The following is a 27,088-nucleotide window of genomic DNA, read 5'->3' as shown; positions in this document are numbered from 1 at the left end:
TCTGGGACTGCAGGCTTCGTTCTATGTTAAACTAAGAATTATGAATATATTTGAACCAGCAGTTCAAGAATGTTTTACTTTTTTTTTAAATAAATAAGATGAAAACTGTATATGATATTTATTTTGTAATTTTTCTTATGGTGAAAGAATAATTGCCTAATAATTTAATTAATACCTTTAACATGTAAAATTGCCCTTTTCATCTTATGGATTCATATATTCTATAATATAAATTCTGATGTTTTTTGTCTTATTTAATGTACAAATACAAAATAAGGCTTGAAAAATTGTTGGTGCCCCCCCCCCACTCTTCTGAAAACATGATTGTGCTACTGGCCACCCAAAGGTTGGGGACCACTGGAATGGGGGAGGAAGGGGGTGGAGTTGGGGTGGGGACTTTGGGGAAGGGGTTGGAATGGGGGTGGGGTGAGGGGGGGTCGAGCACCCACCGGCGCCAGCAGAAGTCCGCACCTATGCCAGCAGGGAATGTGCTGGGGCTTCCTGGGGAGCAGGCTGGTCCCCCGGAGGGAGCAGCTGTTCCGAGCTGCCCCATTGTCCATCTGCACCTCTCCCTCCTGTGCCCGGTGCTGTGCGGGCAACTCCCTGCAATCTCCTTTTCACTCTGCCTCCCTCTGCTCTGCAGTTCAAGCCCAGACGCCGAGGATCCCCTTTGGCCGTTTCCCTCCCCTCCCTTCCCTTCCCCAGCAGGGATCAGCAGCAGACGTGGGCTGGGAGGAGGGAGAGGTACACACATAACCTGGCTGGGGAGGAGGGACAGTTACAGGAATATAAAAGAAGGGGGCATTTGCTTTTCCTGCTTACGGGTGGGAAGGGGATAGCTCAGTGTTTTGAGTGTTGGCCTGCTAAACCCGAGGTTGTGAGTTCAATCCTTGAGGGGGTCATTTAGGGATTTGGGGCCAAAATTTGTCTGGGGATTGGTCCTGCTTTGAGCAGGGGGTTTGGCTAGATACCTCCTGAGGTCCCTTCCAACCCTGATATTCTGTGATTAACAATATGTCTGTCAACAGGAAACTGCACTAAAACAAAAGTGGGGGAATGTACCCATGGGCACCAACTTTTCCTGGTGTTAGGGGGTGCTCAACGCCCCTGACCCAACCCCAACTCCACCACTGCCCCACCACTGGGATAGCTCAGTGGTTTGAGCATTGGCCTGCTAAACCCAGGGTTGTGAGTTCAATCCTTGAGGAGGCCACTTAGGGATCTGGGGCAAAAATTGGTCCTGCTAGTGAAGGCAGGGGGCTGGACTCAATGACCTTTCGAAGTCCCTTCCAGTTCTAGGAGATTGGTATATCTCCAATTATTACCTTTATTACACCCCTGCCAAACATCTGCCCCCTCCCTGTCCCATTGGACTCCTTCCCCAAATCCACACCCCAGCCCCACCTCTTCCCCAAGCGCATCACATTCCCCCTCCTCTGCCCTCCCTCCCAGCGCTTGCTGCCGTGTAACAGCTGTTTTGCAGTAGCAAGTGCTGGGAGCTGGGGGGAGAAGCGGAGCCGCAGGACGCTCAGGGGAGCAGGGAGAGGCGGAGCAGAGGTGGAGGTGAGCTGGGGTCAGCGGGTGGGCCGGGGAGCTGCCAGTGGGTGTGGAGCACCCACCAATTTTTCCCCATGAGTGCCCCAGCCCCAGAGCACCCCCGGAGTCAGCGCCTATGGTTGTACCTGGAGCAGAAAAGCAGCAATCAGGGCTGCAGAATGCAAGGGAGGGAGCGACCTGTTAGCTGGGGAAGAAGGTGGATTCACTCTTAACAAGGCTGGAGTAGCTGAACACTTTTACTTAGGGGAAAGGGACGTTTATTTTTTTCTTGAGGATCCAAGTATCTGCAGCTCTGTCTCTCTGGCCGGAAGCAGTTTGAACAAGGGAGAGTTCTAAACAGTGTAGAGTCGAGAGCAGGGTGACCAGACATCCCGATTTTACCAGGACTGTCCCGATATTTACTTGTTTGTCCCGCATCCCGACTGAACATCGGTCAGGACACAAACTGTCCCCACATTTTGCCCTCGCGCCCTCCCGGCCCCTCCCTGACACCACCCCTTCCCTCCCCCATTGGATCCCTCCCCAAATTCCCGCCCTGGCCCCGCCTCTTCCCCAAAGACGCCGCATTCCTCCTCCTCCTCACCCCTCCCTCCCAGGCTTGCGCTAATCAGCTGTCTGGCGGCGCAAGCACTGGAGGGAAGGGGGAGAAGCAGGACGCATCAGCCAGCTCAGGGGAGGTGGAGGCGCAGTGGAGGGGAGCTGGTGCAGGGGGGTGGGGGGGTGGAGCTGCTGGTGGGTGCTATGCTCCGGCGGCACTTTTGCTTTTTTGTTTGCTTTTTCCTCTGCCACTTGCTCTTTTTTTGTTTGTTTTTTTGCGCTCTGCCAGCTCCCCCACCCCCCGCGCCCGCATCCTGATATTTCGTGTCTCTCATCTGGTCACCCTAGTCAAGTGGGACTTTAAAGGGCCTTTCAAGAATGCAGCACATGCTGCCTCACCTATGGGAAAGACCTTTAAAAATTGCCTTAAATCATCCTAACCAAGAGCCACTCTTCAAATGCGGCTTGGCCGGCACTGTTGAAAGTGGGTGCCGAGTTATCCCCAGTACAGCCCCACAGAGCCGCGTGTGGCAACGAGGTATGGGATTGTCTACGCTGCCAAGTTGTCGACAAAGCTCTTGTCTTTCCTGGGTACTTTAAAAAGCTCCCCCATCTGAAAGACAAAAGTTTTGCCACAGCAAGTGGCAGTATGAACACAGCTTTGTCGGCAGCGCAAACGCCGCTTGTGGGTGTCATAAACAGACAGTTAAGGGTTAATGTCTCTTTTACCTGTAAAGGGTTAAGAAGCTCAGTAAACCTGGTTGACACCTGACCAGAGGACCAATGAAGGGACAGGATACTTTCAAATCTTGTTGGAAGGAAGTCTTTAGTTTGTGTTCTTTGTTTGGTTGTTGTCCCTTGGATCTAAGAGGGGCCAGACGTGCAACCAGGTTTCTCCAATCTTTCTGAAACAGTTTCTCATGTGCAAGATAGTAAGTACTAGTTTTTCATAGAATATCAGGGTCAGAAGGGACCCTCAGGAGATCATCTAGTCCAACTCTCTGCTCAAAGCAGGACCAATCCCTAAATAGCCCCCTCAAGGATTGAACTCACAACCCTGGGTTTAGCAGGTCAGTGCTCAAACCACTGAGCTAGAAGGCAGATTTTTGTTTTCTTTATTGCAAATGTGTATTTTGCTGGAAGGATTTGTTATCTCTGTTTGCTGTAACTTGTACTTATGCTAGCGGGGAGGGAGTCCCTCTAGTCTATATAAGCTGAATACCCTGTAAGCATTTCCATCCTGCTTTTACAGAGTTAATTTTTACATTTTCTTTTTCTTTAATTAAAAGCTTTCTTTTTAAGAACCTGATTGATTTTTCTTTGTTTTAAGATCCAGGAAATTGGGTCTGGACTCACCAGGGATTGGTGGGGGGGGGGGGGGGAAGGGGGGGGGATGGTTAATTTCTCCTTGTGTTAAGATCCAAGGAGTTTGGATCTGTGTTCCCCAGGGAAAGGTTTGGGGGGAATGGAAAGTGTACCAAAACACTCTCTTTTTGGTTGGTGGCAGCGCTATCAGATCTAAGCTAGGATTTAAGCTTGGAAGGGTACATGCAGGTCCCCACTTTTGGACGCTAAAGTTCAAAGAGGGGAATCATACCCTGACAGTGGGACTGGAAGTATTTTGCCGACAAAGAGCATTTACACACGCCGGCTTTTAGCGACGAGGCTGTATGGACACGGCCTCGTCGCTAAAACTCGGCGTAAAAAAATGCTGGTGCCTGAAGAGAATTCCTGTTCTTCCTACACTGCGCACCCCAAGCACTGCTGGGCTGTTCAGGCCTAGAGGGAAATGTTCCATTCTAGGGAGGATGAAAGGCCATTTGGGAGGTGATGGCCCAGAGCCCTGGCAGGCAAGGGCCCGGTGAGGGCTGGACTCAGCCACTGGTATCAGCTATTTTGGGTCCTGGCTGACATGCCAGCCACCATGTGAGACGCTTCCCTGTGGCCTTTTGACCTGCACACCGAGGTATGTCACTGCCACGTCCCTCTCCTAGGAGGGGAGGGGAGGGGGAAGGCTGCAGGGTGATCTCCCACCTCCATGCAGCCAGGGGCCAATGCTTCCCACTGCCATGCTGGAGCCTCCACATGTATGTACTGACCAGAGCCCAGGGGGCCGTCCACAAAGTGCGCAGCTATGTGGGGCACCAGGAAGTTTGGGGCACCAAAGCCCCTGCCCTTGGTTTACTCCACCCTGCCTCTTCCTGCCTGTGCCCCACTCCAGCCCCGCCCCTGAGGAATCTGCAGCAGGGCCTGGCCTACACTCACCGGTGGCAAGAAGTACAGAGACCTGGCCCCAGCAGTGACCCCGGTGAGTGCTGGGGGGTGGTTCCTCCCTGTCTCCCTGGCCAACCCCCCTGTGGAGGCCTGGGGCTTCCCTCCTCCCCCAGGGGGATTCTGTAGGGGCCCAGAATAGCTAGGCACGGCCCTGGTATTGACAAATAATATGGACAGAATTTTAAAATATTGTGCACAAAATTTTTAATTTGTTGGTTCTGAAAGCCCTTGGGAATATGGCAGGCTGGACAGTTGTGGGGTGGGGGCTGTGAGGGGGTGCTGGGCAGTGTGGGGAGTCTGTGGGTGGGAGGCCACTGGGCATAAAGGGGTTGGGGGACTTTGGCAGGACAATGGTGTGGCAGGCACATGGGCAGCACAGGGCTGGGGGTGCAGGTGGCAGGGAAGTGCAGGGGTTAAGGTGAAGGTGGCACAGTGGAGAGGTTGGGGTGAAGGTGGCACAGTGGAGAGGTTGGGGTGAAGGTGGCACAGTGGAGAGGTTGGGGCACAGTGTAGGAGTTAGGGTGCAGAAGGGGGCAAGGATTAGTGGCAAAGGGGGTGCCAGATGAGGATCCCCCAGGGGCTAAGGCCCTCAGGCCAGCCATGCATCCTGGGGGATATGAAGGTGGGTTTCTGCTGTCACCCTCCCCCCTCTCTCCCACAAGACTGGCTAATAATTGGAGATATACCAATCTCCTAGAGCTGGAAGGGACCATCTTAGTCCAGCCCCCTGCCTTTACTAGCAGGGCCAATTTTTGCCCCAGATCCCGAAGTGGTCTCCTCAAGGATTGAACTCAGAACCCTGGATTTAGCAGGCCAATGCTCAAACCACTGAGCTATCCCTCCCACCAAGGGATAACTCCACCAGCCCAGCCAGCTCCAACTTTTTCACCAGTGCTGGTAGGGTGACCAAATGTCCCAATTGAATAGGGACAGTCCTGCTGTTTGGGGCTTGGTCTTCTATCGGTGCCTATTACCCCCCATCCCCTCCTGATTTTTCACACTCCCTGTCTGGTCACCCAGTGCTGGTAACACGCGCCCAGGGATGCTGCATTGAGCTGGGTTGATCGCTAGGACCCAGGAGCTGCCGGGAGGCGGCTCCGGGCAGCGAGCGCTGGGCTCCGGCCCGGCCGCAGGAAGTGACTCGCAGCCGCTGCGGTGACTCTGGCTCCCAGGCTCCTGGCGAGATCCCCGAGCCCCGGGGGGCGGCTGGTGCTGGGAGCCCGGAGCCCTGGCTGCAGCCGGGAGAGGGGAATCTCCAGCAGGGCCCTTCCCGCTGCTCCCCCCCCAGGAGCCTCTCCCAGGACAGAGCCCCCAGCCCGGCCCGGCCCCTGCCCCGGGGGCCCCGCTCGGAGGGAAGGTGAGAGAGACCCGCCCCCCCCGGCACCCCCGGGCTGCAGGGGGCGGAGGCTAAAGAGGTGCCGGGGGTGGGGGCAGGCGGGGGAGCGGGGTGGGGGCAGGAGGCGGGTGCGGGGCTGCGGGGGGCAGGCTGGGATGGGGGCGGGGGCGCACTGAAGGGAAGATGGGGCGATGCGGGGGATCGGGGGGATTGTGGGGCTGGAATAGGGGAAGATGTGGGGGGCACTGCGAGGGAAGGGGGGTGTGGGGAGGCGGGAGGGGGACAGCCCCCCCCCTGCTCCCAGTGTGTGTTATTGTCAGACACCCCCGTGCTGGCGGGGTCTGTGTCTCATGAGTTTTGGGGTCTGCCCGGGGCCCTGGTCTGATTTCTGGGCAGGATTCACATCTCAGCCCCACCGGAGTCACTGCTGCTTTGGGCAGGCAGGGAGTGTGGATGGGCCACTGGGCTCAGCCTCTGCCTGCCTGTCCCTGGGGGCTGCTGCAGGAGTCCAGGGCAGCTCGTTCTTCAGATGATGCCACTAGAGGGCTCCGGCTGTTCCTCAGGGAGAGGAGTTTACAGGGCAGTTCGGGGAAATCCCCCAACGTGGCCCCTTTAGTTCTGCTCTTTTTCTAGCATTTGTCTCAGAGACGCTGATACTGGGAGGGTCTGAAGAGTCTGGGGGGAATCGGGGGGTGACATGGATTCCTGTCCCTGTCCCCGGCTCAGAGCTCTGCTTCCCGTATCAGCCTGTGGCTGCCAGGCGTGTGGGAAATGAGAAGACCCTGCCCTGCTCCGTGTGCTGGGGGACAAGGAGCTCTCACCTTCTCCCACCCCCTGAAGCCTCCTGGCTGCCCTGAGCAGGGTGGGGGTGGGATTCTGCAACTGTGGCCCTCGCAGAGCTTCCATTTCTTTATCCTTCCTCCCACGTGACTATTGGGATTGTGGCTCGAGCAGCAGGTAATGACCGGGGCCTTCTGTTGTTTCAGATGCCAGTGACCTTCGAGGAGGTGGCTGTGTATTTCACCCAGGAGCAGGGGGCTCTGCTGGACCCCGCTCAGAGAGCCCTCTACAGGGACGTCATGCAGGAGAACTACGAGACGGTGACCTCACTGGGTAAGGGATTCCGTCCCCTCAGATACTAGGAGCCATGGGCGGTTTGTGTCTATATGTGGTCATGTTCTTCCCATGTCAGTTAAATCAGAGGTGAGTGGGTTCCATAATGCACAGCTGCCATGTGAGAGAGACTTGCATCTCCGTGCCCCCTCCAGTGGGACATGGCTGTCAACACCCAAGGGACAAGCTAAACCATCCCCACCCACCCAGCTTTCAAAGGGGCATTAATCGAGCATTGTCCTGTCTGTGTTGTTTCTCGGCTGCACACACAATCCCTATTCACTTCCCTCGTTGGGACTAGCTCCAGCCCTGGGGAGCGCACAGATCGTGGGAACGCCTAGTGAGGGTGTAGTCATAATTCAACTCACCTCCCCAGACAAATTCCTCTTTGCAAGGGGGCTCAGTGACCGTTTTCCCGTCTTCTTGGATTCCACGTTCCTCCAGCAGAGCACAGGGACAGGTTCCGCTCACAGAATGTCCTTTCTGAGAAATACTGCACCAATGCTCCATGCACCCTGATCTGGTCTGATTTCACCCTCTGCACAGGATTCCCCCTAACCAAACCTGAACTGATTGTCCGGCTGGAACGAGGGGAAGAGCCTTGGTTACCTGATCTCCAGGCCTGCGAGGAAAGAAGGCTTCCGAGATGCATCCATAGAGGTGAGGACTGACACAGAAACCATCTAGGGAATGAAGGAAAAAGTTGAGAATCCCCAAATATGGTGTGAATAAACACCCACAGTTCTTCCTCATCTCAGCCAGGACAGGGCTGCAGTCATCAGATATAGCTCACGCCATTCCACCCAGCCTCTTACCTGCAGGAGTTTGATTCCCAGCTTTCCTTCCCTGTGAGTGTTTGGGTGGGATGTGGAGGAGGAGTCCAATTGCTCAATCTTTGTGTTGGGTTTTCCCTCTGTGCTATTCCTCTTTCTCCCCAGCACAATGACTTATGACTGGATTGTGTCTCTCCCAGCAGGTGCTGAGCGAGGGAGTGAGAATGAGGAGGGGAATCATCATGAGGAAGTTCCCGGGGAAGTGGAACCGCAGGGGACCTTTGTGGGAAGAGCTGAAGGGAATTTTTCCCAGTGCTTCGAACCCAAAGAAGCCTGTGGAAATTGGCACAGGTCAGAGAGGCTTCTGGGAAACCACCCAGGGAAGAAAATGGATGAATCTATTAACAGTGGGGGAGAAGAGGAGGATGCCAAGGAAGAGAAACCCTGGCACTACCTTCAGTGTTCGAAAGGGTTCATTGTGAGATCACAGCTTGTGACTCATCAGACAATCCTTACTGGAGAGAAACCCCTTCAATGCTTGGACCGTGGGGAAAGCTTCAATAAGCTCTCAGATCTTAATAACCACGGGAGAGGCCACATTGGAGAAAAACCCTCTCAATCCCTCGAGTATGGGAAATGTTGCATTTCGAAGACACAAATAATTAGACATCAGTTAAGCCACAGTGGGGAGAGACCCCACAAGTGCTTGGACTGTGGGAAAAGTTTCCTAAGAAGGTCACACCTTGTTAGGCATCAGGCAGTCCACACAGGAGACAGACCCCACAAGTGCTTGGACTGTGGGAAATGTTTCACAGAGAGTTCAAACCTTGTTAAGCATCAGGCAATCCACACAGGAGAGAGACCCCACAATTGCTTGGACTGTGGGAAAAGTTTCATACAAAGGTCACACTTAGTTCGTCATCAGTCATTACACACGGGAGAGAGACCCTACAAGTGCTTGGACTGTGGGAAAAGTTTCATACGAAGGTCACACTTAGTTCGTCATCAGGCATTACACACGGGAGAGAGACCCTACAAGTGCCTGGACTGTGGGAAAAGTTTCTTACAAAGCTCCAACCTTGTTAAGCATCAGGCAATCCACACAGGAGAGAGACTCCACAAGTGCTTGGACTGTGGGAAAAGTTTCTTACAAAGCTCCAACCTTGTTAAGCATCAGGCAATCCACACAGGAGAGAGACCCCACAAGTGCTTGGAGTGTGGGAAAAGTTTCATAAGAAGATCACACTTAGTTCGTCATCAGGCATTACACACAGGAGCGAGACCGCACAAGTGCTTGGAGTGTGGGAAAAGTTTCATAAGAAGGTCACACTTAGTTCGTCATCAGGCATTACACACAGGAGCGAGACCGCACAAGTGCTTGGACTGTGGGAAATGTTTCACAGAGAGTTCAAACCTTGTTAAGCATCAGGCAATCCACACAGGAGAGAGACCCCACAAGTGCTTGGAGTGTGGGAAAAGTTTCATAAGAAGATCACACTTAGTTCGTCATCAGGCATTACACACAGGAGCGAGACCGCACAAGTGCTTGGACTGTGGGAAAAGTTTCATACGAAGGTCAAGCTTTGTTTATCATCAGACAATTCACACGGTAGGGAGATCCCACAAGTGCTTGGAGTGTGGGAAAACTTTCCTAAGAAGGTCACACCTTGTTAAACATCAGGCAATACACACAGGAGAGAGACCCCACAAGTGCTTGGAGTGTGGGAAAAGTTTCATACGAAGGTCACATCTTATTCAACATCAAGCAATCCACACAGGAGAGAACCCCCACAAGTGCTTGGACTGTGGGAAATGTTTCACAGAGAGGTCAAACCTTGTTAAGCATCAGGCACTCCACACAGGAGAGAGACCCCACAATTGCTTGGACTGTGGGAAAAGTTTCCTAAGAAGGTCACACCTTGTTAAGCATCAGGCAGTCCACACAGGAGACAGACCCCACAAGTGCTTGCAGTGTGGGAAATGTTTCACAGAGAGTTCAAACCTTGTTAAGCATCAGGCAATCCACACAGGAGAGAGACCCCACAATTGCTTGGACTGTGGGAAAAGTTTCATACAAAGGTCACATCTTATTCAACATCAGGCAATCCACACAAGAGAGAGACCCCACAAGTGCTTGCAGTGTGGGAAAAGTTTCAAAAGACAGTCAAACCTTGTTGAACATCAGGCAATCCACACAGGAGAGAGACCCCACAAATGCTTGGTCTGTGGGAAAGGTTACATACAAAGGTCAGAGCTTGTTCAACTTCAGGCAATCCACACAAGAGAGATTCCAGAGGTGCTTGGACTGCGGGAAAAGTTTCATATAGGGGTCTGACCTCATTAAACATGGAAAGATCCACACAGGTTTTAAACTTCTCTGGCACATGTCAAGAAAAGATTAAGCAACTTGAATGTAATTCACTCAGATTCAACTTTTAGAGAGAGATTTTAAAAGTATGTCCACCTTAGTAAGCTAGAGTTTAACATGTAAATATGTTTTTTGAAAGACTTGAAAGAAGAGGGCAAGTCATGGCTGAGTAACTAATTGCCTTCTATGAGGAGATAAGTGGCTCTGTGGATGAGGGAAAAGCAGTGTGTATGTTATTCCTTGACTTTTGAGCTGTATAAGTAGGGGCATTGCCAGGAGATTGTGGGACGTGATCATTCCCCTCTATTCAACATTGGTGAGGCCTCCTCTGGAGTATTATGTCCAGTTTTGGGCCCCACACTACAAGAGGGATGTGGAAAAATTGGAAAGAGTCCAGCAGAGGGCAGCAAAAATGATTAGGGCTTGGGGCACATGACTCATGAGGAGAGGCTGAGAGAACGGGGGTTTAGTCTACAGAAGTGAAGAAAGACGGGGGGGATTTGATAGCTGCTTTCAACTACCTGAAAGGGGGTTCCAAAGAGGATGGATCTAGACTGTGCTCATTAGTACCAGCTGACAGAACAAGGAGTAATGATCTCAAATTGGGTGAGGAAAGTTTAGGCTGGGTATTAGAAAAATCTTTTTCACTAGGAGGGTGGTGAAGCACTGGAATGGGTTACGTAGGGAGGTGGTGGAATCTCCTTCCTTAGAGGTTTTTAAGGTCAGGCTTGACAAAGCCCTGGCTGGGATGATTTAGTTGGGGTTGGTCCTGCTTTGAGCAGGGGGTTGGAGTAGATACCTTCTGAGGTCCCTTCCAACCCTGATAGTCTATGATTCTAAGAGGGGTAACTGTAGTAGTCTATGTTTAGCTATCCAAAGAGTTCCTGTAGTCTGTTAAATCAGGGATCAATAATTCAGAGATTATACCTGTCAGCTGTGCCTCCTGCCTAGTTCTAGCTCAGTGTCATTGAATTCGCTCAGGGTAGGGGCTGAAGGATGGAGGGAATATTTATAGCTGAAATCACCAAAATGTGTTTTGCGAGGTTAGTGTTAATCGGATCTGTTCCGCTCTCCTGCTCGGACATTTTCTGTGGGGATCCTGGAGACAGAAAGGAGCAGGTGCTACCATCTTGGCTACCAATCCCCACGGTGACTCTACACTAGCAATTCTCAAACTGTGGGCAGAGCCTCCCAATGGAGGGACAGGAATGTGTCAAGGGAGGCGTGATCTCTGTGGGTTGTTTTTGTTTTTTAAAGAGCACTGGCTGTCATCCCCAGGTGGCTGGGGCTCATGAAGGAGGAACAGGCCCATCTGGGAGGTGGGGATAAATGCTCAGGCTCTCAAACCCAGGTGGAGCAGCAGCACAGAAGTAGGTGTCAATGGGGTGATAAGTCTGCTTATTGAGGAACATCACTTTTCACGTGGCCACCCTCACTTCTGAGCTGCTGTTGGAGGGCTTCAGAGCTGTGACCTTCACCAGCAATTGCTCTGCCATTACAGTTGGGTGGCGATATATGTGCTTGTGAGGGTGCGGGCGTAATGACCAAAGACACAAAGAATCTGGGGCGGTGAGTGGCTGATGAAACACATTTGAGAACCACTGGTCTACACTATTATGGTCACCACATTTACAAAATGATAAATCTTCTCCAAAGTATGTCCTGTGAGGTATCATAGGGAAAGTTATCGCCTGCTGAATATTGTTGTTCCATTAAAATGTGTCTATCCTCACTGTCCATGGAGCTGGGAGAATTTGCTGTAGGTTTGTTACATGCTGTAAAGCTGGAAAACGCCCACAGAGGAGCTCCCCAGAGACAGCGGCACCTGCACACCAGCTAGGTGCTAAGTGGCCAGTAATTGCTCAGCCGGCCCTTCACCAGCTGTGGTGCTGGGAACAAGAGAGTTATAGTTCACCAGAACGACGGCTGGATGCTCAATTAGGCCACAGACTGATTGTCGCCTCCCCCCTGGCTGGGGGGTGAACCTCAAAGAGGAGAGTGGTACAAAAGCACAAGGGAGAATTGCCTCCATGTTTACCTCTCCTCCCATCTTTACAGAAGGCAAGAATCCGCCTTCAAAGGCAACAGGGGCCGTGGACCAAGTCTGGAAGGAATCCAGCCTGGGTACTCAGAACTGTGAACTGCCTGCAACAGTTCTAGTTTTAGAACTGTGAACTGCAATTTTCTAGTTTTAACCAGTTCTGACCTTTGACATCCTTCTCCCTCGTAATCCCTGAAAACCCCCTTGCTCCAGTTAGTAAAGTGGTTTTAGTGTTTTGTCTGGACCTGTGTGTTTTCATTGAAGTGTTTGGGGGATGTGACTGGAGAGAACAAGGCTGTGGCCTAATCCGGCCCCTTTGTGGGGGTGACCCACTAATGACTGAGTTTGTCCATCTCAGTGACCAGACTGAGCAGTTCAACATGCACATTCTTGGGGCGCAACGCTGGGAGTAGAAAACTGGCTGATGTTGCTGTGTCGTTTGGTAAGTTCCTGAGTGTCCAGCTAGTCGCACTCAGTACAGTGCAGCCAGGAGGACCCACATGGCACCGTTGGGCTTTCATCATCCTGATCCTGAAAGGGAAGCTGATCAGGGCAAAACAGAGAGGAGGAACCAGCCGACATCCTCAACTGCTTCGGCTTTGGCTAAATCCTGAACTGCCCCTGGCATTTGCGATTTGAGGTTTTGCCACCGGCCTTCCCCCCCCCCCCCCCCCCCCCCGGTATCTGTTTCCTTTCCAATGGTCAGGGGTGAAAGTGACTTAAAGGATTTAGCGATATGCTGTAGTCCTGAGTAGAGGGAGGGGCCTCAACCGGAATTGGTGGGATCTTTAAATCCCTGGGCCCTTTACACTGAGATTTAAAGGGCCCGGGACTCTGGCTGCGGTAGCAGTGGCTGGGAGTCCCAGGCTCTGTAAATCATGGCGGAAGCTGCGGCAGCGGCCGGGCTCCGGCATTGATGTAAACGGCCCAGGGCTCTGCTGCAGTAGTGGCAGCCAGAGCCCCTGCCCCTTTAAATCGCTGCCAGAGCCCCGAGATAGCAGCAGCAGCCGGGAGCCCCAGGATTTGGGTGGTGATTTAAAGGGTCCAGGGATCCATAAAACAGGAGGCTAAACCTAAAGATGGGGAACCTGGAGTATGAAAGGAGGTTCTGCAGTGAATAAGAAAACGGGAGAGGAAAAGTGGGTATCTGAGAAACTGTAAAGAAAAGAGATCATTCACCTGTGTCAGTCTATGGCCCACCGAGGAATAGAAAATACTCTCTTTTAAGGTAAAACCAGTTTGGAATGGGGCCTAAAGTGCGAGAGGACGTAGAAAATTTGGTTAAAAGCAGCATAAGATGGGCAGCAGATGGGAATATACCACCGAATGTGGGACCCTTGTGGCACCAAAGACTTGCAGGGCCATGGAGTAGAATCTAGGTTGATTATATTAAGACCCAAAGAGGGAATCAATATTTATTAGTGATAATAGATTCTTTTTCTGCCTGGGTGGAGGCAGTTTCCACCAGGAATCATTCTGCAGAGACCACCCCCAAGAAGTTGTGGAAAGTTCTGTTTAGTAGATACGGGGCTCTAAAAGTAATTGGTTCAGATGATGGAGCACATTTTAAAGGAAAAGTAATTATAAAAATGTTAAAAGCTTTAGGAGTAAAGCAACAACTGCCGATCCCCCACCATCCTCAATCGTCAGGGACAGTAGAAAGGATGGATCAGACTATCAAGCAAGCCCTTTGCAAAGTGGTGGACGTCGCTGGCAAAGGTTGGGACAATAAATTACCGATGGTGTTGGCAGCCATCGGAGCAATGATGGATTGGATACTGACTAGCAGCCGTATCCCATTCTCTGTGGAAGGTCTATTAGCTTGTGGAACCCTTTAGTGTGGAACCCCTTATTATATGGAGGAGGAGGAGGAGTCTCTGTTGTCCTGGGCCTTCATCTGCAACTCCAAGGAGCCAGTCTTGGGCAGGAAGCCAGGATCCAGGGGGTGCCATTTCCTCCAATTCTTACACAGTTTTAAAGCCGTCCCGCTGGTGTTATTTCCTTTCTTGCCAATTCTTCATTTTTTGCCAGGGACATGACAAAACTGTTTTTTTATAAACAGTTCTTTTTGACCAATTCACCCTTCAGTTCTCACTTTGGTTGCCAAAATGCAAATCATGCACTGATGTCGAAACACACTCCAGCCACACTAGCTCGCAAGACCTATAACATGTTACATGGATAGATGGGTTATATTTGTACATATCCCAACATTGCCTGCGTCTCCCAAGGGGGCTCAGTGACCCTGTTCCCATCCTCTGGAATTGAATTATCCCTCAGCTGGCTGGCTGAGGGCTCTGGCTCTACCCAGCTCCCCCCCCCCACCTCCTTCCAGGAGCTCAGATCTGCGCGCAGGAGCAAAAGTTTGTAGCATGTGAGTGAGCAGGGCCGGGGGAGTCAGGCCGGCAGGGGGGTTGAGCAAGGCTGGGAACAGGCTCTGGAGGCTGGGAAGAGGGGGGTGGAGCCGAGCTTGGTAGAGCCGGGCATGGGACTTTGTGGTGTGGAGGAGGAGGAACCTGGCTGGGGTGGGGCGATCCGGGCTGGGAAAGGAAAAGAGCAAGGAGGGCAGTGTCTTTGTCTGACTCAGTGAGCTAGCAGCCATAGGTGCTGACTCCATGGGTGCTCTAGGGCTGGAGCACCCGTGGGGAAAAATTGGAGGGTGCTCTGCACCCACCGGCAGCCAAGCTCCCTGCCCCAGCTCACCCCGCCTCCGCCTCCTCCCCTGAGCGCGCCGCATCCCCGCTTCCCCTCTCAGCGCTTGCCGCCGCAAAACAGCTCCGGGAGGGAGAGGGGAGGAGTGGAAATATGACGTGCTTAGGGGAGGAGGCAGGGAAGAGGTGGGGTCAGGACAGGGATTTGGGGAAGGGGTTGGAATAGGGCTGTGGTCCCCAGCGCAGTGCCCGCAGGCGCCATGGTGCCCGCTGGGGCATTTATGTGCGCCCGCCTAGTGCCCAGTAGGAGAGAGAAGCCGCGGCCTCGAGTCTGCCAGGGACAGAGAACTCTGGGTCTGCAGTCTGCGGGTGCCGCTGTTCTCTGTGCCCGGCCGGCATGGGGGTGCGGCTTCTCTCTGGCTTTTCCGGGGCTGCAGGCTGCCAGCACAGTTGTCTGTCCCCGGAAGGCGCAGGGCCGCGGCTTCTTTCCGGCTTCTCCGGTGATGCAGGCTGCGGGCGCTGGTGTTCTCGGTCCCCGGCAAGCACAGGGCCGCGGCTTAAGCCGGAGAGAGACCGTGTCACTGTGCTTGCGGAGGACAGAGAACTCTGGGACTGCAGGCTTCGTTCTATGTTAAACTAAGAATTATAAATATATTTGAACCAGCAGTTCAAGAATGTTTTACTTTTTTTTAAAATAAATAAGATGAAAACTGTATATGATATTTATTTTGTAATTTTTCTTATGGTGAAAGAATAATTGCCTAATAATTTAATTAATACCTTTAACATGTAAAATTGCCCTTTTCATCTTATGGATTCATATATTCTATAATATAAATTCTGATGTTTTTTGTCTTATTTAATGTACAAATACAAAATAAGGCTTGAAAAATTGTTGGTGCCCCCCCCCCCCCCACTCTTCTGAAAACATGATTGTGCTACTGGCCACCCAAAGGTTGGGGACCACTGGAATGGGGGAGGAAGGGGGTGGAGTTGGGGTGGGGACTTTGGGGAAGGGGTTGGAATGGGGGTGGGGTGAGGGGGGGTCGAGCACCCACCGGCGCCAGCAGAAGTCCGCACCTATGCCAGCAGGGAATGTGCTGGGGCTTCCTGGGGAGCAGGCTGGTCCCCCGGAGGGAGCAGCTGTTCCGAGCTGCCCCATTGTCCATCTGCACCTCTCCCTCCTGTGCCCGGTGCTGTGCGGGCAACTCCCTGCAATCTCCTTTTCACTCTGCCTCCCTCTGCTCTGCAGTTCAAGCCCAGACGCCGAGGATCCCCTTTGGCCGTTTCCCTCCCCTCCCTTCCCTTCCCCAGCAGGGATCAGCAGCAGACGTGGGCTGGGAGGAGGGAGAGGTACACACATAACCTGGCTGGGGAGGAGGGACAGTTACAGGAATATAAAAGAAGGGGGCATTTGCTTTTCCTGCTTACGGGTGGGAAGGGGATAGCTCAGTGTTTTGAGTGTTGGCCTGCTAAACCCGAGGTTGTGAGTTCAATCCTTGAGGGGGTGATTTGGGGCCAAAATTTGTCTGGGGATTGGTCCTGCTTTGAGCAGGGGGTTTGGCTAGATACCTCCTGAGGTCCCTTCCAACCCTGATATTCTGTGATTAACAATATGTCTGTCAACAGGAAACTGCACTAAAACAAAAGTGGGGGAATGTACCCATGGGCACCAACTTTTCCTGGTGTTAGGGGGTGCTCAACGCCCCTGACCCAACCCCAACTCCACCACTGCCCCACCACTGGGATAGCTCAGTGGTTTGAGCATTGGCCTGCTAAACCCAGGGTTGTGAGTTCAATCCTTGAGGAGGCCACTTAGGGATCTGGGGCAAAAATTGGTCCTGCTAGTGAAGGCAGGGGGCTGGACTCAATGACCTTTCGAGGTCCCTTCCAGTTCTAGGAGATTGGTATATCTCCAATTATTACCTTTATTACACCCCTGCCAAACATCTGCCCCCTCCCTGTCCCATTGGACTCCTTCCCCAAATCCACACCCCAGCCCCACCTCTTCCCCAAGCGCACCACATTCCCCCTCCTCTGCCCTCCCTCCCAGCGCTTGCCGCCGTGTAACAGCTGTTTTGCAGTAGCAAGTGCTGGGAGCTGGGGGGAGAAGCGGAGCCGCAGGACGCTCAGGGGAGCAGGGAGAGGCGGAGCAGAGGTGGAGGTGAGCTGGGGTCAGCGGGTGGGCCGGGGAGCTGCCAGTGGGTGTGGAGCACCCACCAATTTTTCCCCATGAGTGCCCCAGCCCCAGAGCACCCCCGGAGTCAGCGCCTATGGTTGTACCTGGAGCAGAAAAGCAGCAATCAGGGATGCAGAGTGCAAGGGAGGGAGCGACCTGTTAGCTGGGGAAGAAGGTGGATTCACTCTTAACAAGGCTGGAGTAGCTGAACACTTTTACTTAGGGGAAAGGGACGTTTATTTTTTTCTTGAGGATCCAAGTGTCTGCAGCTCTGTCTCTCTGGCCGGAAGCAGTTTGAACAAGGGAGAGTTCTAAACAGTGTAGAGTCGAGTGTAGGGTGACCAGACGTCCCGATTTTACCAGGAGTGTCCCGATATTTACTTGTTTGTCCCGCGTCCCGACTGAACATTGGTCAGGACACAAACTGTCCCCACATTTTGCCCTCGCGCCCTCCCGGCCCCTCCCCGACACCACCCCCTCCCTCCCCCATTGGATCCCTCCCCAAATTCCCGCCCTGGCCCCGCCTCTTCCCCAAAGACGCCGCATTCCTCCTCCTCCTCACCCCTCCCTCCCAGGCTTGCGCTAATCAGCTGTCTGGCGGCGCAAGCACTGGAGGGAAGGGGGAGAAGCAGGATGCGGCAGCCAGCTCAGGGGAGGTGGAGGCGCAGCGGAGGGGAGCTGATGCAGGGGGGTGGGGGGTGGAGCTGCCGGTGGGTGCTCAGCCGGTGGGTGCTATGCTCCGGCGGCACTTTTGCTTTTTTGTTTGCTTTTTCCTCTGCCACTTGCTCTTTTTTTGTTTGTTTTTTTGCGCTCTGCCAGCTCCCCCACCCCCCGCGCCCGCATCCTGATATTTCGTGTCTCTCATCTGGTCACCCTAGTCAAGTGGGACTTTAAAGGGCCTTTCAAGAATGCAGCACATGCTGCCTCACCTATGGGAAAGACCTTTAAAAATTGCCTTAAATCATCCTAACCAAGAGCCACTCTTCAAATGAGGCTTGGCCGGCACTGTTGAAAGTGGGTGCCGAGTTATCCCCAGTACCGCCCCACAGAGCCGTGTGTGGCAACGAGGTATGGGATTGTCTACGCTGCCAAGTTGTCAACAAAGCTCTTGTCTTTCCTGGGTACTTTAAAAAGCTCCCCCATCTGAAAGACAAAAGTTTTGCCGCAGCAAGTGGCAGTGTGAACACAGCTTTGTCGGCAGTGCAAACACCGCTTGTGGGTGTCATAAACAGATAGTTAAGGGTTAATGTCTCTTTTACCTGTAAAGGGTTAAGAAGCTCAGTAAACCTGGTTGACACCTGACCAGAGGACCAATGAAGGGACAGGATACTTTCAAATCTTGTTGGAAGGAAGTCTTTAGTTTGTGTTCTTTGTTTGGTTGTTGTCCCTTGGATCTAAGAGGGGCCAGACGTGCAACCAGGTTTCTCCAATCTTTCTGAAACAGTTTCTCATGTGCAAGATAGTAAGTACTAGCTTTTCATAGAATATCAGGGTCAGAAGGGACCCTCAGGAGATCATCTAGTCCAACTCTCTGCTCAAAGCAGGACCAATCCCTAAATAGCCCCCTCAAGGATTGAACTCACAACCCTGGGTTTAGCAGGTCAGTGCTCAAACCACTGAGCTAGAAGGCAAATTAGTCTTTTCTTTGTTTTCTTTATTGCAAATGTGTATTTTGCTGGAAGGATTTGTTATCTCTGTTTGCTGTAACTTGTACTTATGCTAGCGGGGAGGGAGTCCCTCTAGTCTATATAAGCTGAATACCCTGTAAGCATTTCCATCCTGCTTTTACAGAGTTAATTTTTACATTTTCTTTTTCTTTAATTAAAAGCTTTCTTTTTAAGAACCTGATTGATTTTTCTTTGTTTTAAGATCCAGGAAATTGGGTCTGGACTCACCAGGGATTGGTGGGGGGGCGGGGAAGGAGGGGGGATGGTTAATTTCTCCTTGTGTTAAGATCCAAGGAGTTTGGATCTGTGTTCCCCAGGGAAAGGTTTGGGGGGAATGGAAAGTGTACCAAAACACTCTCTTTTTGGTTGGTGGCAGCGCTATCAGATCTAAGCTAGGATTTAAGCTTGGAAGGGTACATGCAGGTCCCCACTTTTGGACGCTAAAGTTCAAAGTGGGGAATCATACCTTGACAGTGGGACTGGAAGTATTTTGCCGACAAAGAGCATTTACACACGCCGGCTTTTAGCGACGAGGCTGTATGGACACGGCCTCGTCGCTAAAACTCGGCGTGGTGTAGACAAGCCCTGTGTGAATCAGGGCAGAAAAAAAAGGCTGGTGCCTGAAGAGAATTCCTGTTCTTCCTACACTGCGCACCCCAAGCACTGCTGGGCTGTTCAGGCCTAGAGGGAAATGTTCCATTCTAGGGAGGATGAAAGGCCATTTGGGAGGTGATGGCCCAGAGCCCTGGCAGGCAAGGGCCGGGTGAGGGCTGGACTCAGCCATTGGTATCAGCTATTTTGGGTCCTGGCTGACATGCCAGCCACCATGTGAAACGCTTCCCTGTGGCCTTTTGACCTGCACACCGAGGTATGTCACTGCCAAGTCCCTCTCCGGGGAGGGGAGGGGAGGGGAGGGGGAAGGCTGCAGGGTGATCTCCCACCTCCGTGCAGCCAGGGGCCAATGCTTCCCACTGCCATGCTGGAGCCTCCACACGTATGTACTGACCAAGGCCCAGGGGGCCGTCCACAAAGTGCGCAGCTATGTGGGGCACCAGGAAGTTTGGGGCACCAAAGCCCCTGCCCTGGCTTTGCCCCACCCCGCCTCTTCCTGCCTGTGCCCCACCCCAGCCCTGCCCCTAAGGACTCTGCAGCAGGGCCTGGCCTACACTCACCGGTGGCAAGAAGTACAGAGGCCTGGCCCCAGCCGTGCCCCCGGTGAGTGCTGTGGGGTGGTTCCTCCCTGTCTCCCTGGCCAACCCCCCTGTGGAGGCCTGGGGCTTCCCCCCACCATGGAGGTCTGCCCCCCCCCCACCGGGGGGTTGTGTAGGGGCCCAGAATAGCTAGGGACGGCCCTGGTATTGACAAATAAAATGGACAGAATGATAAAATATTGTGCACAGAATTTTTAACGTTTTGGTTCTGAAAGCCCTGGGGAATATGGCAGGCTGGACAGTTGTGGGGTGGGGGGGCTGTAAGGGGGTGCTGGGCAGTGTGGGGAGTCTGTGGGTGGGAGGCCACTGGGCATGGGGGTTGCTGGGCAAAAGGGGGTGGGGGCATGGGTGGCAAGTTTGTAGAAATTTTGGTGGTGCCCAGAACCCGCCTCCCAACTCCATCCCCCCAAACTCCGCCCCCACCTGCCTAATGCTCTGGCAGGGGGCTCAGGAGGGAGAGGTCTGGGGTGCAGATCCTGGGCTGGGGATTAGGGTGCAGGAAGGGTGCAGGGTACAAGCTTTGGGATGGAGTTTGGATGCTGGGTGCAGGCTCTGGGCTGGGGCAGGGGTGGGTTTGCAGGAAGGGGTGAAGGGTGCAGGCTTTGGGACAGAGTTTGGGGTCGGCAAGGGGTATGTGGGAACGGGGAGGGAGTGCACCTTGTGGGGAGGGAGTTTGGGGATAGGCGGGAATACAGGGGTGAGGGCTGTGGGGCTGAGGATGAGGGATTCATGATGCAGGAGGAGGCTCAGGGCTGGGGCAGAGTATTAGGGTGCAGGGGGATGAGGGCTCTGGCTGGGGCGGAGGGTTTGGGGCGTTGGAGAGGCTCAGGGTAAGGGCAGCCTGCCTTGCCGTTTGTGAATGGCAGGCACTAGGACCCTGGTGCAGCAGACAGCAGTACTGCTGGGAGCCCCTCGTGAAGAAGAGGCTCACCCTGCTTTCTGCAGCATGGCGCAGGGTCGGGTGGGGGGAGGGGTGGCAGGCGGGGGCTGGGACCTGCTCCAGGCAGGGATGTGGCGCGGGGGTGGGGAGGCCAGCGGGGGCCGGGGCCCGATCCAGGCAGGCAGGGCCGGCTTTAGGAGGTGTGGGGCCCAATTCAAACAGTTTCCACGGGGCCCCAGCAGGGATCACTGAAAAAAACAAAAAAGACACATGAGGCTTGTACTCACCGGGCGCTGCTCCAAGTCTTTGGCGGCACTTCGGCGGTGGGTCCTTCACTCACTCCAGGTCTTCAGCGGCACTGAAGGACCCACCGCCCAACTGCCGCTGAAGACCTGGAGTGCCACCAGGTGAGTAAAAATTAAAAAGGTGACTCTAGCCAGGGAAGGGATTCTCACTGGGCGCAGGGCCCGATTCGGAGGAATTGGTGGAATAGGCCAAAAGCCGGCCCAGAGACCCAGCTCCAAACACTGCTGGAGCACGGGACCCGGCCCTGAATATTCCTGGAGCCCGGGCACCGCAGGTCTATAGAACCTGCCGCCCATGGGTGGGGGGACCTTGGCAGGACAATCGTGTGGCAGGCACACGGGCAGCGCAGGGCTGGGGTTGGAGGCGCAGGTGGCAGGGAAGTGAAGGGGTTAAGGTGAAGGTGGCACTGTGGAGAGGTTGGGGTGAATGTGGCAAAATGTAGCGGTTAGGGGCACAGTGTAGTAGTTGGGGTGCAGAAGGGGGCGAGGATTAGTGGCAAAGGGGGTGCAGGATGGGGAGCCCGCAGGGGCTAAGGGAAAAGGCCCTGAGGCCAGCCCCACACCCTGGTGGATATGAGGGTGGGTTTCTGCTGTCACCCTTCCCCTCCCCCTTACTTCTTCTCTTTCTGCTTTTGCTTCTCTCTCCCAGGAGTCTGGCTCAGCCAGCCCAACCAGCTCCAGCGTTTGCACCAGTGCAGGTAGGGTGACCAGATGTCCCAATTGAATAGGGACAGTCCCGCTATTTGGGGCTCTGTCTTCTATAGGTGCCTATTACCCCCCATCCCCTCCTGATTTTTCACACTTGCTGTCTGGTCACCCAGTGCTGGTAACATGCGCCAAGAGATGCTGCATTGAGCCGGGTTGATCGCTAGGACCCAGGAGCAGCCGGGAGGCGGCTCCGGGCAGCGAGCGCTGGGCTCCAGCCCGGCCGCAGGAAGTGACTCGCAGCCGCTGCGGTGACTCTGGCTCCCAGGCTCCTGGCGAGATCCCCGAGCCCCGGGGGGCGGCTGGTGCTGGGAGCCCGGAGCCCTGGCTGCAGCCGGGAGAGGGGAATCTCCAGCAGGGCCCTTCCCGCTGCTCCCCCCCAGGAGCCTCTCCCAGGGCAGAGCCCCCAGCCCGGCCCGGCCCCTGCCCCGGGGGGCCCCGCTCGGAGGGAAGGTGAGAGAGACCCGCCCCCCCCGGCACCCCCGGGCTGCAGGGGGCGGAGGCTAAAGAGGTGCCGGGGGTGAGGGCAGGCGGGGGGAGCGGGGTGGGGGCAGGAGGCGGGTGCGGGGGCTGCGGGGGGCAGGCTGGGATGGGGGCGGGGCACTGAAGGGAAGATGGGGCGATGCCGGGGGATCGGGGGGATTGTGGGGCTGAGGGGAGCGAGGTTGGAATGGGGGAAGATGTGGGGGGGGGCACTGCGAGGGAAGGGGGGATGTGGGGAGCTGGGAGGGGGACAGCCCCCCCCTTCCCAGTGTGTGTTATTGTCAGACACCCCCGGGCTGGCGGGGTCTGTGTCTCATGAGTTTTGGGGTCTGCTCGGGTCCCTGGTCTGATTTCTGGGCAGGATTCACATCTCAGCCCCACCGGAGTCACTGCTGCTTTGGGCAGGCAGGGAGTGTGGATGGGCCACTGGGCTCAGCATCTGCCTGCCTGTCCCTGGGGGCTACTGGGGGAGTCCAGGGCAGCTCGTTCTTCAGGTGATGCCACCAGAGGGCTCCGGCTGTTCCTCAGGGAGAGGAGTTTACAGGGCAGTGCGGGGAAATCCCCCAAAGTGGCCCCTTCAGTTATGCTCTTTTTCTAGCATTTGGCTCAGAGATGCTGTTACTGGGAGGGTCTGAAGAGCCTGGGGGGAATCGGGGGTGACATGGACTGAAGCCGACAGGCTGAGGAATCACGTCCATGTTTTGCTCCAGATGGGCCCATCTTCCAGGACGCAGGGAAGGGAAATGTCTGTCATGGAGCCAGCTGGGGTAGGGGATTTTCAGGGAGCTCCTGGGCAGGGGCAGGAAGAAGACCGGGTGTAATAAACCTACTGATTTTCTGAGTGGGCCCATTGGTGATGGGGGAGGGGAGATGGGACATTCCCCCATTTCTCAAACAGGATACACCCCCTTGCACTGGGCTGGGAACATTTTCAAGGTTCCCAGTGCTGGAGTGAGACCCCACTAGCCTGAGGCTGCTGTGAAATACGCAGGGAAGCTGTTGGGATTCCTGTCCCTGTCCCCGGCTCAGAGCTCTGCTTCCCGTATCATCCTGTGGCTGGCAGGCGTGTGGGAAATGAGAAGACCCTGCCCTGCTCTGTGTGCTGGGGGGGACAAGGAGCTCTCACCTTCTCCCACCCCCTGAAGCCTCCTGGCTACTCTGATCACGGTGGGGGTGGGATTCTGCTACTCTGACCCTCATAGAGCTTCCATTTCTTTATCCTTCCTGCCACGTGACTAGTTGGATTGTGGCTGGAGCAGCAGGTAATGACCGGGGCCTTTTGGTGTTTCAGATGTCGGTGACCTTCGAGGAGGTGGCTGTGTATTTCACCCAGGGGCAGGGGGCTCTGCTGGACCCCGCTCAGAGAGCCCTCTACAGGGATGTCATGCAGGAGAACTACGAGACGGTGACCTCGCTGGGTAAGGGATTCCCGTCCCCTCAGATACTAGAAGCCGTGGGGTCTGTGTGTCTATATGTGGTCATGTTCTTCCCATGTCAGTTAGATCAGAGGTGAGTGGGTTCCATAATGCACAGCTGCCATGTGAGAGAGACTTGCATCTCCATGCCTCCTCCAGTGGGACATGGGTGTCAAAACCCAATGGACAAGCTAAACCATCCCCACCCACCCAGCTTTCAAAGGGTCATAAATCCAGCATTGTCCTGTCTGTGTTGTTTCTCAGCTGCACACACAATCCCTGTTCACCTCCCTCGTTGGGATTAGCTCCAGCCGAGGGGAGGGCTCTGGTCTCTGCAGGTTTAGAAAGAAGCAGGGGTTTAAGTCCAGAGCTGTGTCACCAAGGCCTCCAGAGCGCACAGATCCTGAGAACGGCTAGTGAAGGTGTAGTAATAATTCAACTCACCTCCCCAGACAACTTCCTTTGCGCTCAGTGGGCTCAGTGACCATTTTCCCATCCTCTTGGATTCCACGTTCCTCCAGCAGAGCACAGGGACAGGTTCCACTCACAGAATGTCGTTTCTGACAAATACGCCACCAATGCTCCATGCACCTTGATCTGGTCTGATTTCACCCTTGGCACAGGTTTCCCCCTTCCCAAACCTGAGCTGATTGTCCAGCTGGAACGAGGGGAAGAGCCGTGGGTGCCGGATCTCCAGCCCTGCAAGGAAAGAAGGCTTCCGAGATGCACCCATACAGGTGAGGACTGACACAGAAACCATCTAGGGAATGAAGGAAAAAATTGAGAATTCCCAAATACGGTGTGAGTAAGCACCCTCAGTTCTTCCTCATCTCAGTCAGGGCAGGGCTGCAGTCATCAGCTCATGCCATTCCACCCAGCCTCTTACCTGCAGGAGTTTCCTTCCCAGCTTTCCTTCCCTGTGAGGGTTTGGGTGGGATGTGGAGTCCAATTACTCAGTCTTTGTGTTGGGTTTTCCCTCTGTGCTATTCCTCTTTCTCCCCAGCACAATGACTCCTGTCTGGATTGTGTCTCTCCCAGCAGGTGCTGAGCGAGGGAGTGAGAATGAGGAGGGGAATCATCATGAGGAAGTTCCCGGGGAAGTGGAACCGAATGGGACCTTTGTGGGAAGAGGTGAAGGGAATTTTTCCCAGTGCTTCGAACTCGAAGAGTCCTGGGGAAATTGGCACAGGTCAGAGAAGCTGCTGGGAAACCACCCAGGGAAGAAAGTGGATGAATCTATTCATGGTTGGGGAGGAGAGGAGAATCGCAGAGCGCAGCAGACAAATCCCAAGGAAGAGACACCCTGGCACTACCTTCAGTGTGGGAAAGGATTCATTGTGAGATCACAGCTTGTGACACATCAGACAATCCATACTGGAGAGAAACCCCTTCAATGCTTGGACCATGGAGAAAGCTTTAATAAGCTCTCAGATCTTAATAACCATGGGAGAAGCCACAGTGGAGAAAAACCCTCTCAATCCCTCGAGTGCGGGAAATGTTTCATTTCGAAGACACAGATAATTAGACATCAGTTAAGCCACACAGGGGAGAGACCCCACAAGTGCTTGGAGTGTGGGAAAAATTTCATACAGATGTCACACCTAGTTCGTCATCAGGCAATCCACACAGGAGAGAGAACCCCCAAGTGTTTGGACTTAAGGGAAAGTTTCATACAAAGGTCAGACCTTGTTAAACATCAGGCATTACATACAAGGGAGAGACCCCACAAGTGCTTAGACTGTGGGAAAAGTTTCATAAGAAAGTCAAACCTTGTTCAACATCAGGTAGTCCACACAGGAGAGAGACCCCATAAATGCTTGGACTGTGAGAAATGTTTCAAAGAGAGGGCAACCCTTGTTAGACATCAGGCAATCCACACAGGAGAGAGACCCCACAAGTGCTTGGACTGTGGGAAATGTTTCACAGAGAGGTCAACCCTTGTTAAACATCAGTCAATCCACACAGGAGAGAGACCCCACAAGTGCTTGGACTGTGGGAAAGGTTACATACGAAGGTCAGACCTTGTTCTACATCAGAGAATCCACACAGGAGAGAGACCCCACAAGTGCTTGCAGTGTGGGAAAAGTTTCATAAGCAGGTCAAACCTTGTTCAACATCAGAGAATCCACACAGGAGAGAGACCCCACAAGTGCTTGGACTGTGGGAAATGTTTCACAGAGAGGTCTAACCTTGTTAAACATCAGGCAATCCATACAGGAGTGAGACCCCACAAGTGCTTGGATTGTGGGAAAGGTTACATACAAAGGTCAGCCCTTGTTGAACATCAGGCAATCCACACAGGAGAGAGACCCCACAAGTGCTTGGACTGTGGGAAATGTTTCACAGAGAGGTCAACCCTTGTTAAACATCACCAGGCAATCCACACAGCAGAGAGACCCCACAAGTGCTTGGATTGTGGCAAAGGTTACATACAAAGGTCAGAACTTGTTAAACATCAGTCAATCCACACAGGAGAGAAACCGCACAAGTGCGTGGACTGTGGGAAAGGTTACATACAAAGGTCAGACCTTGTTAAGCATCAGGCAATCCACACAGGAGAGAGACCCCACAAGTGTATGGACTGTGGGAAAGGTTACGTACAAAGGTCAGACCTTGTTAAACATCAGGCAATCCACACAGGAGAGAGACCCCACAAGTGCTTGGACTGTGGGAAAAGTTTCCTAAGAAGGTCAAACCTTGTTCAACATCAGAGAATCCACACAGGAGAGAGAGCCCACAAGTGCTTGGTCTGTGGGAAATGTTTCACAGAGAAGTCAAACCTTGTTAAACATCAGGCAGTCCACACAGGAGAGAGACCCCACAAGTGCTTGGACTGTGGGAAAGGTTACATACAAAGGTCAGCCCTTGTTAAACATCAGTCAATCCACACAGGAGAGAGACCCCACAAGTGCTTGGACTGTGGGAAAAGTTTCATAAGCAGGTCAGACCTTGTTCAACATCAGAGAATCCACACAGGAGAGAGACCCCACAAGTGCTTGGACTGTGGGAAAAGTTTCATAAGAAGGTCACAGCTCGTTTATCATCAGGCAATCCACACAGGAGAGAGACCCCACAAGTGCTTGGACTGTGGGAAAGGTTATCTACAAAGGTCACACCTTATTCAACATCAGGCAGTCCACACAGGAGAGACTCCAGAGGTGCTTGGACTCCGGGAAAAGTTTCATATGGAAGTCTGACCGCATTAAACATGGAAGAATCCACACAGGATCTGAACTTCTGTGACACATGGCATGAAAGGATTAAGCAAGTTGCATGTAATTGATTCGATGGGGGTAGGGCCTGAAAGATGGAGAGAATGTTTATAGGTGAAATCACCAAAATGTGTTTTGCCAGGGTAGTGTTAACTGGATCTGTTCTGCTCTCCTGCTCGGACATTTTCTGTGGGGATTCCAGAGATGGAAAGGAGCAGCTGTTACCATCTTGGCTACCAATCCCCAGGATGACTCTCTACACTAGCAATTCTCAAACTGTGAGCAGAGCCTCCCAATGGATGGACAGGAATGTGTCAAGGGAGGCGTGATCAGTGTGGGTTGTTTGTTTTTTAAAGATCACTGGCTGTCGGCCCCAGGTGG

At 53.6% G+C, this 27,088-nt stretch overlaps 2 protein-coding genes across 2 annotated transcripts in view; both read left to right on the top strand.

Annotated features, from left to right (window-relative positions):
- The window catches only part of LOC123345474 (zinc finger protein 420-like), an 85,884-nt gene that overhangs the window by 8,546 nt on the left and 50,250 nt on the right, over window positions 1-27,088 (top strand). The gene's annotated exons all lie outside the window — the stretch shown is intronic.
- On the top strand, window positions 6,488-10,249 carry LOC123345473 (zinc finger protein 665-like). Its single transcript, XM_044982416.1, has 3 exons — window positions 6,488-6,817; window positions 7,364-7,477; window positions 7,794-10,249. The coding sequence occupies exons 1-3, from the start codon at window positions 6,691-6,693 to the stop codon at window positions 9,923-9,925; spliced, it is 2,373 nt and encodes a 790-aa protein (XP_044838351.1). The 5' UTR covers window positions 6,488-6,690; the 3' UTR covers window positions 9,926-10,249.

This window comes from Mauremys mutica, chromosome 12, assembly GCF_020497125.1.
Source record: "Mauremys mutica isolate MM-2020 ecotype Southern chromosome 12, ASM2049712v1, whole genome shotgun sequence".
Lineage (NCBI taxonomy): Eukaryota > Metazoa > Chordata > Testudines > Geoemydidae > Mauremys > Mauremys mutica.
The sequence above is the reverse complement of the archived record's forward strand: the minus strand, read 5'-3'. Positions and strand labels throughout refer to the sequence as shown.

Bases quoted from the DNA above. Each gene is read 5' to 3' on its own strand.
- LOC123345473 (XM_044982416.1), top strand. From the start codon at position 6,691: ATGCCAGTGACCTTCGAGGAGGTGGCTGTGTATTTCACCCAGGAGCAG. The intron at 6,818-7,363 runs GTAAGGGATTCC...CCCTCTGCACAG, and splicing joins CGAGACGGTGACCTCACTGG to GATTCCCCCTAACCAAACCT. The intron at 7,478-7,793 runs GTGAGGACTGAC...CTCTCCCAGCAG, and splicing joins TCCGAGATGCATCCATAGAG to GTGCTGAGCGAGGGAGTGAG.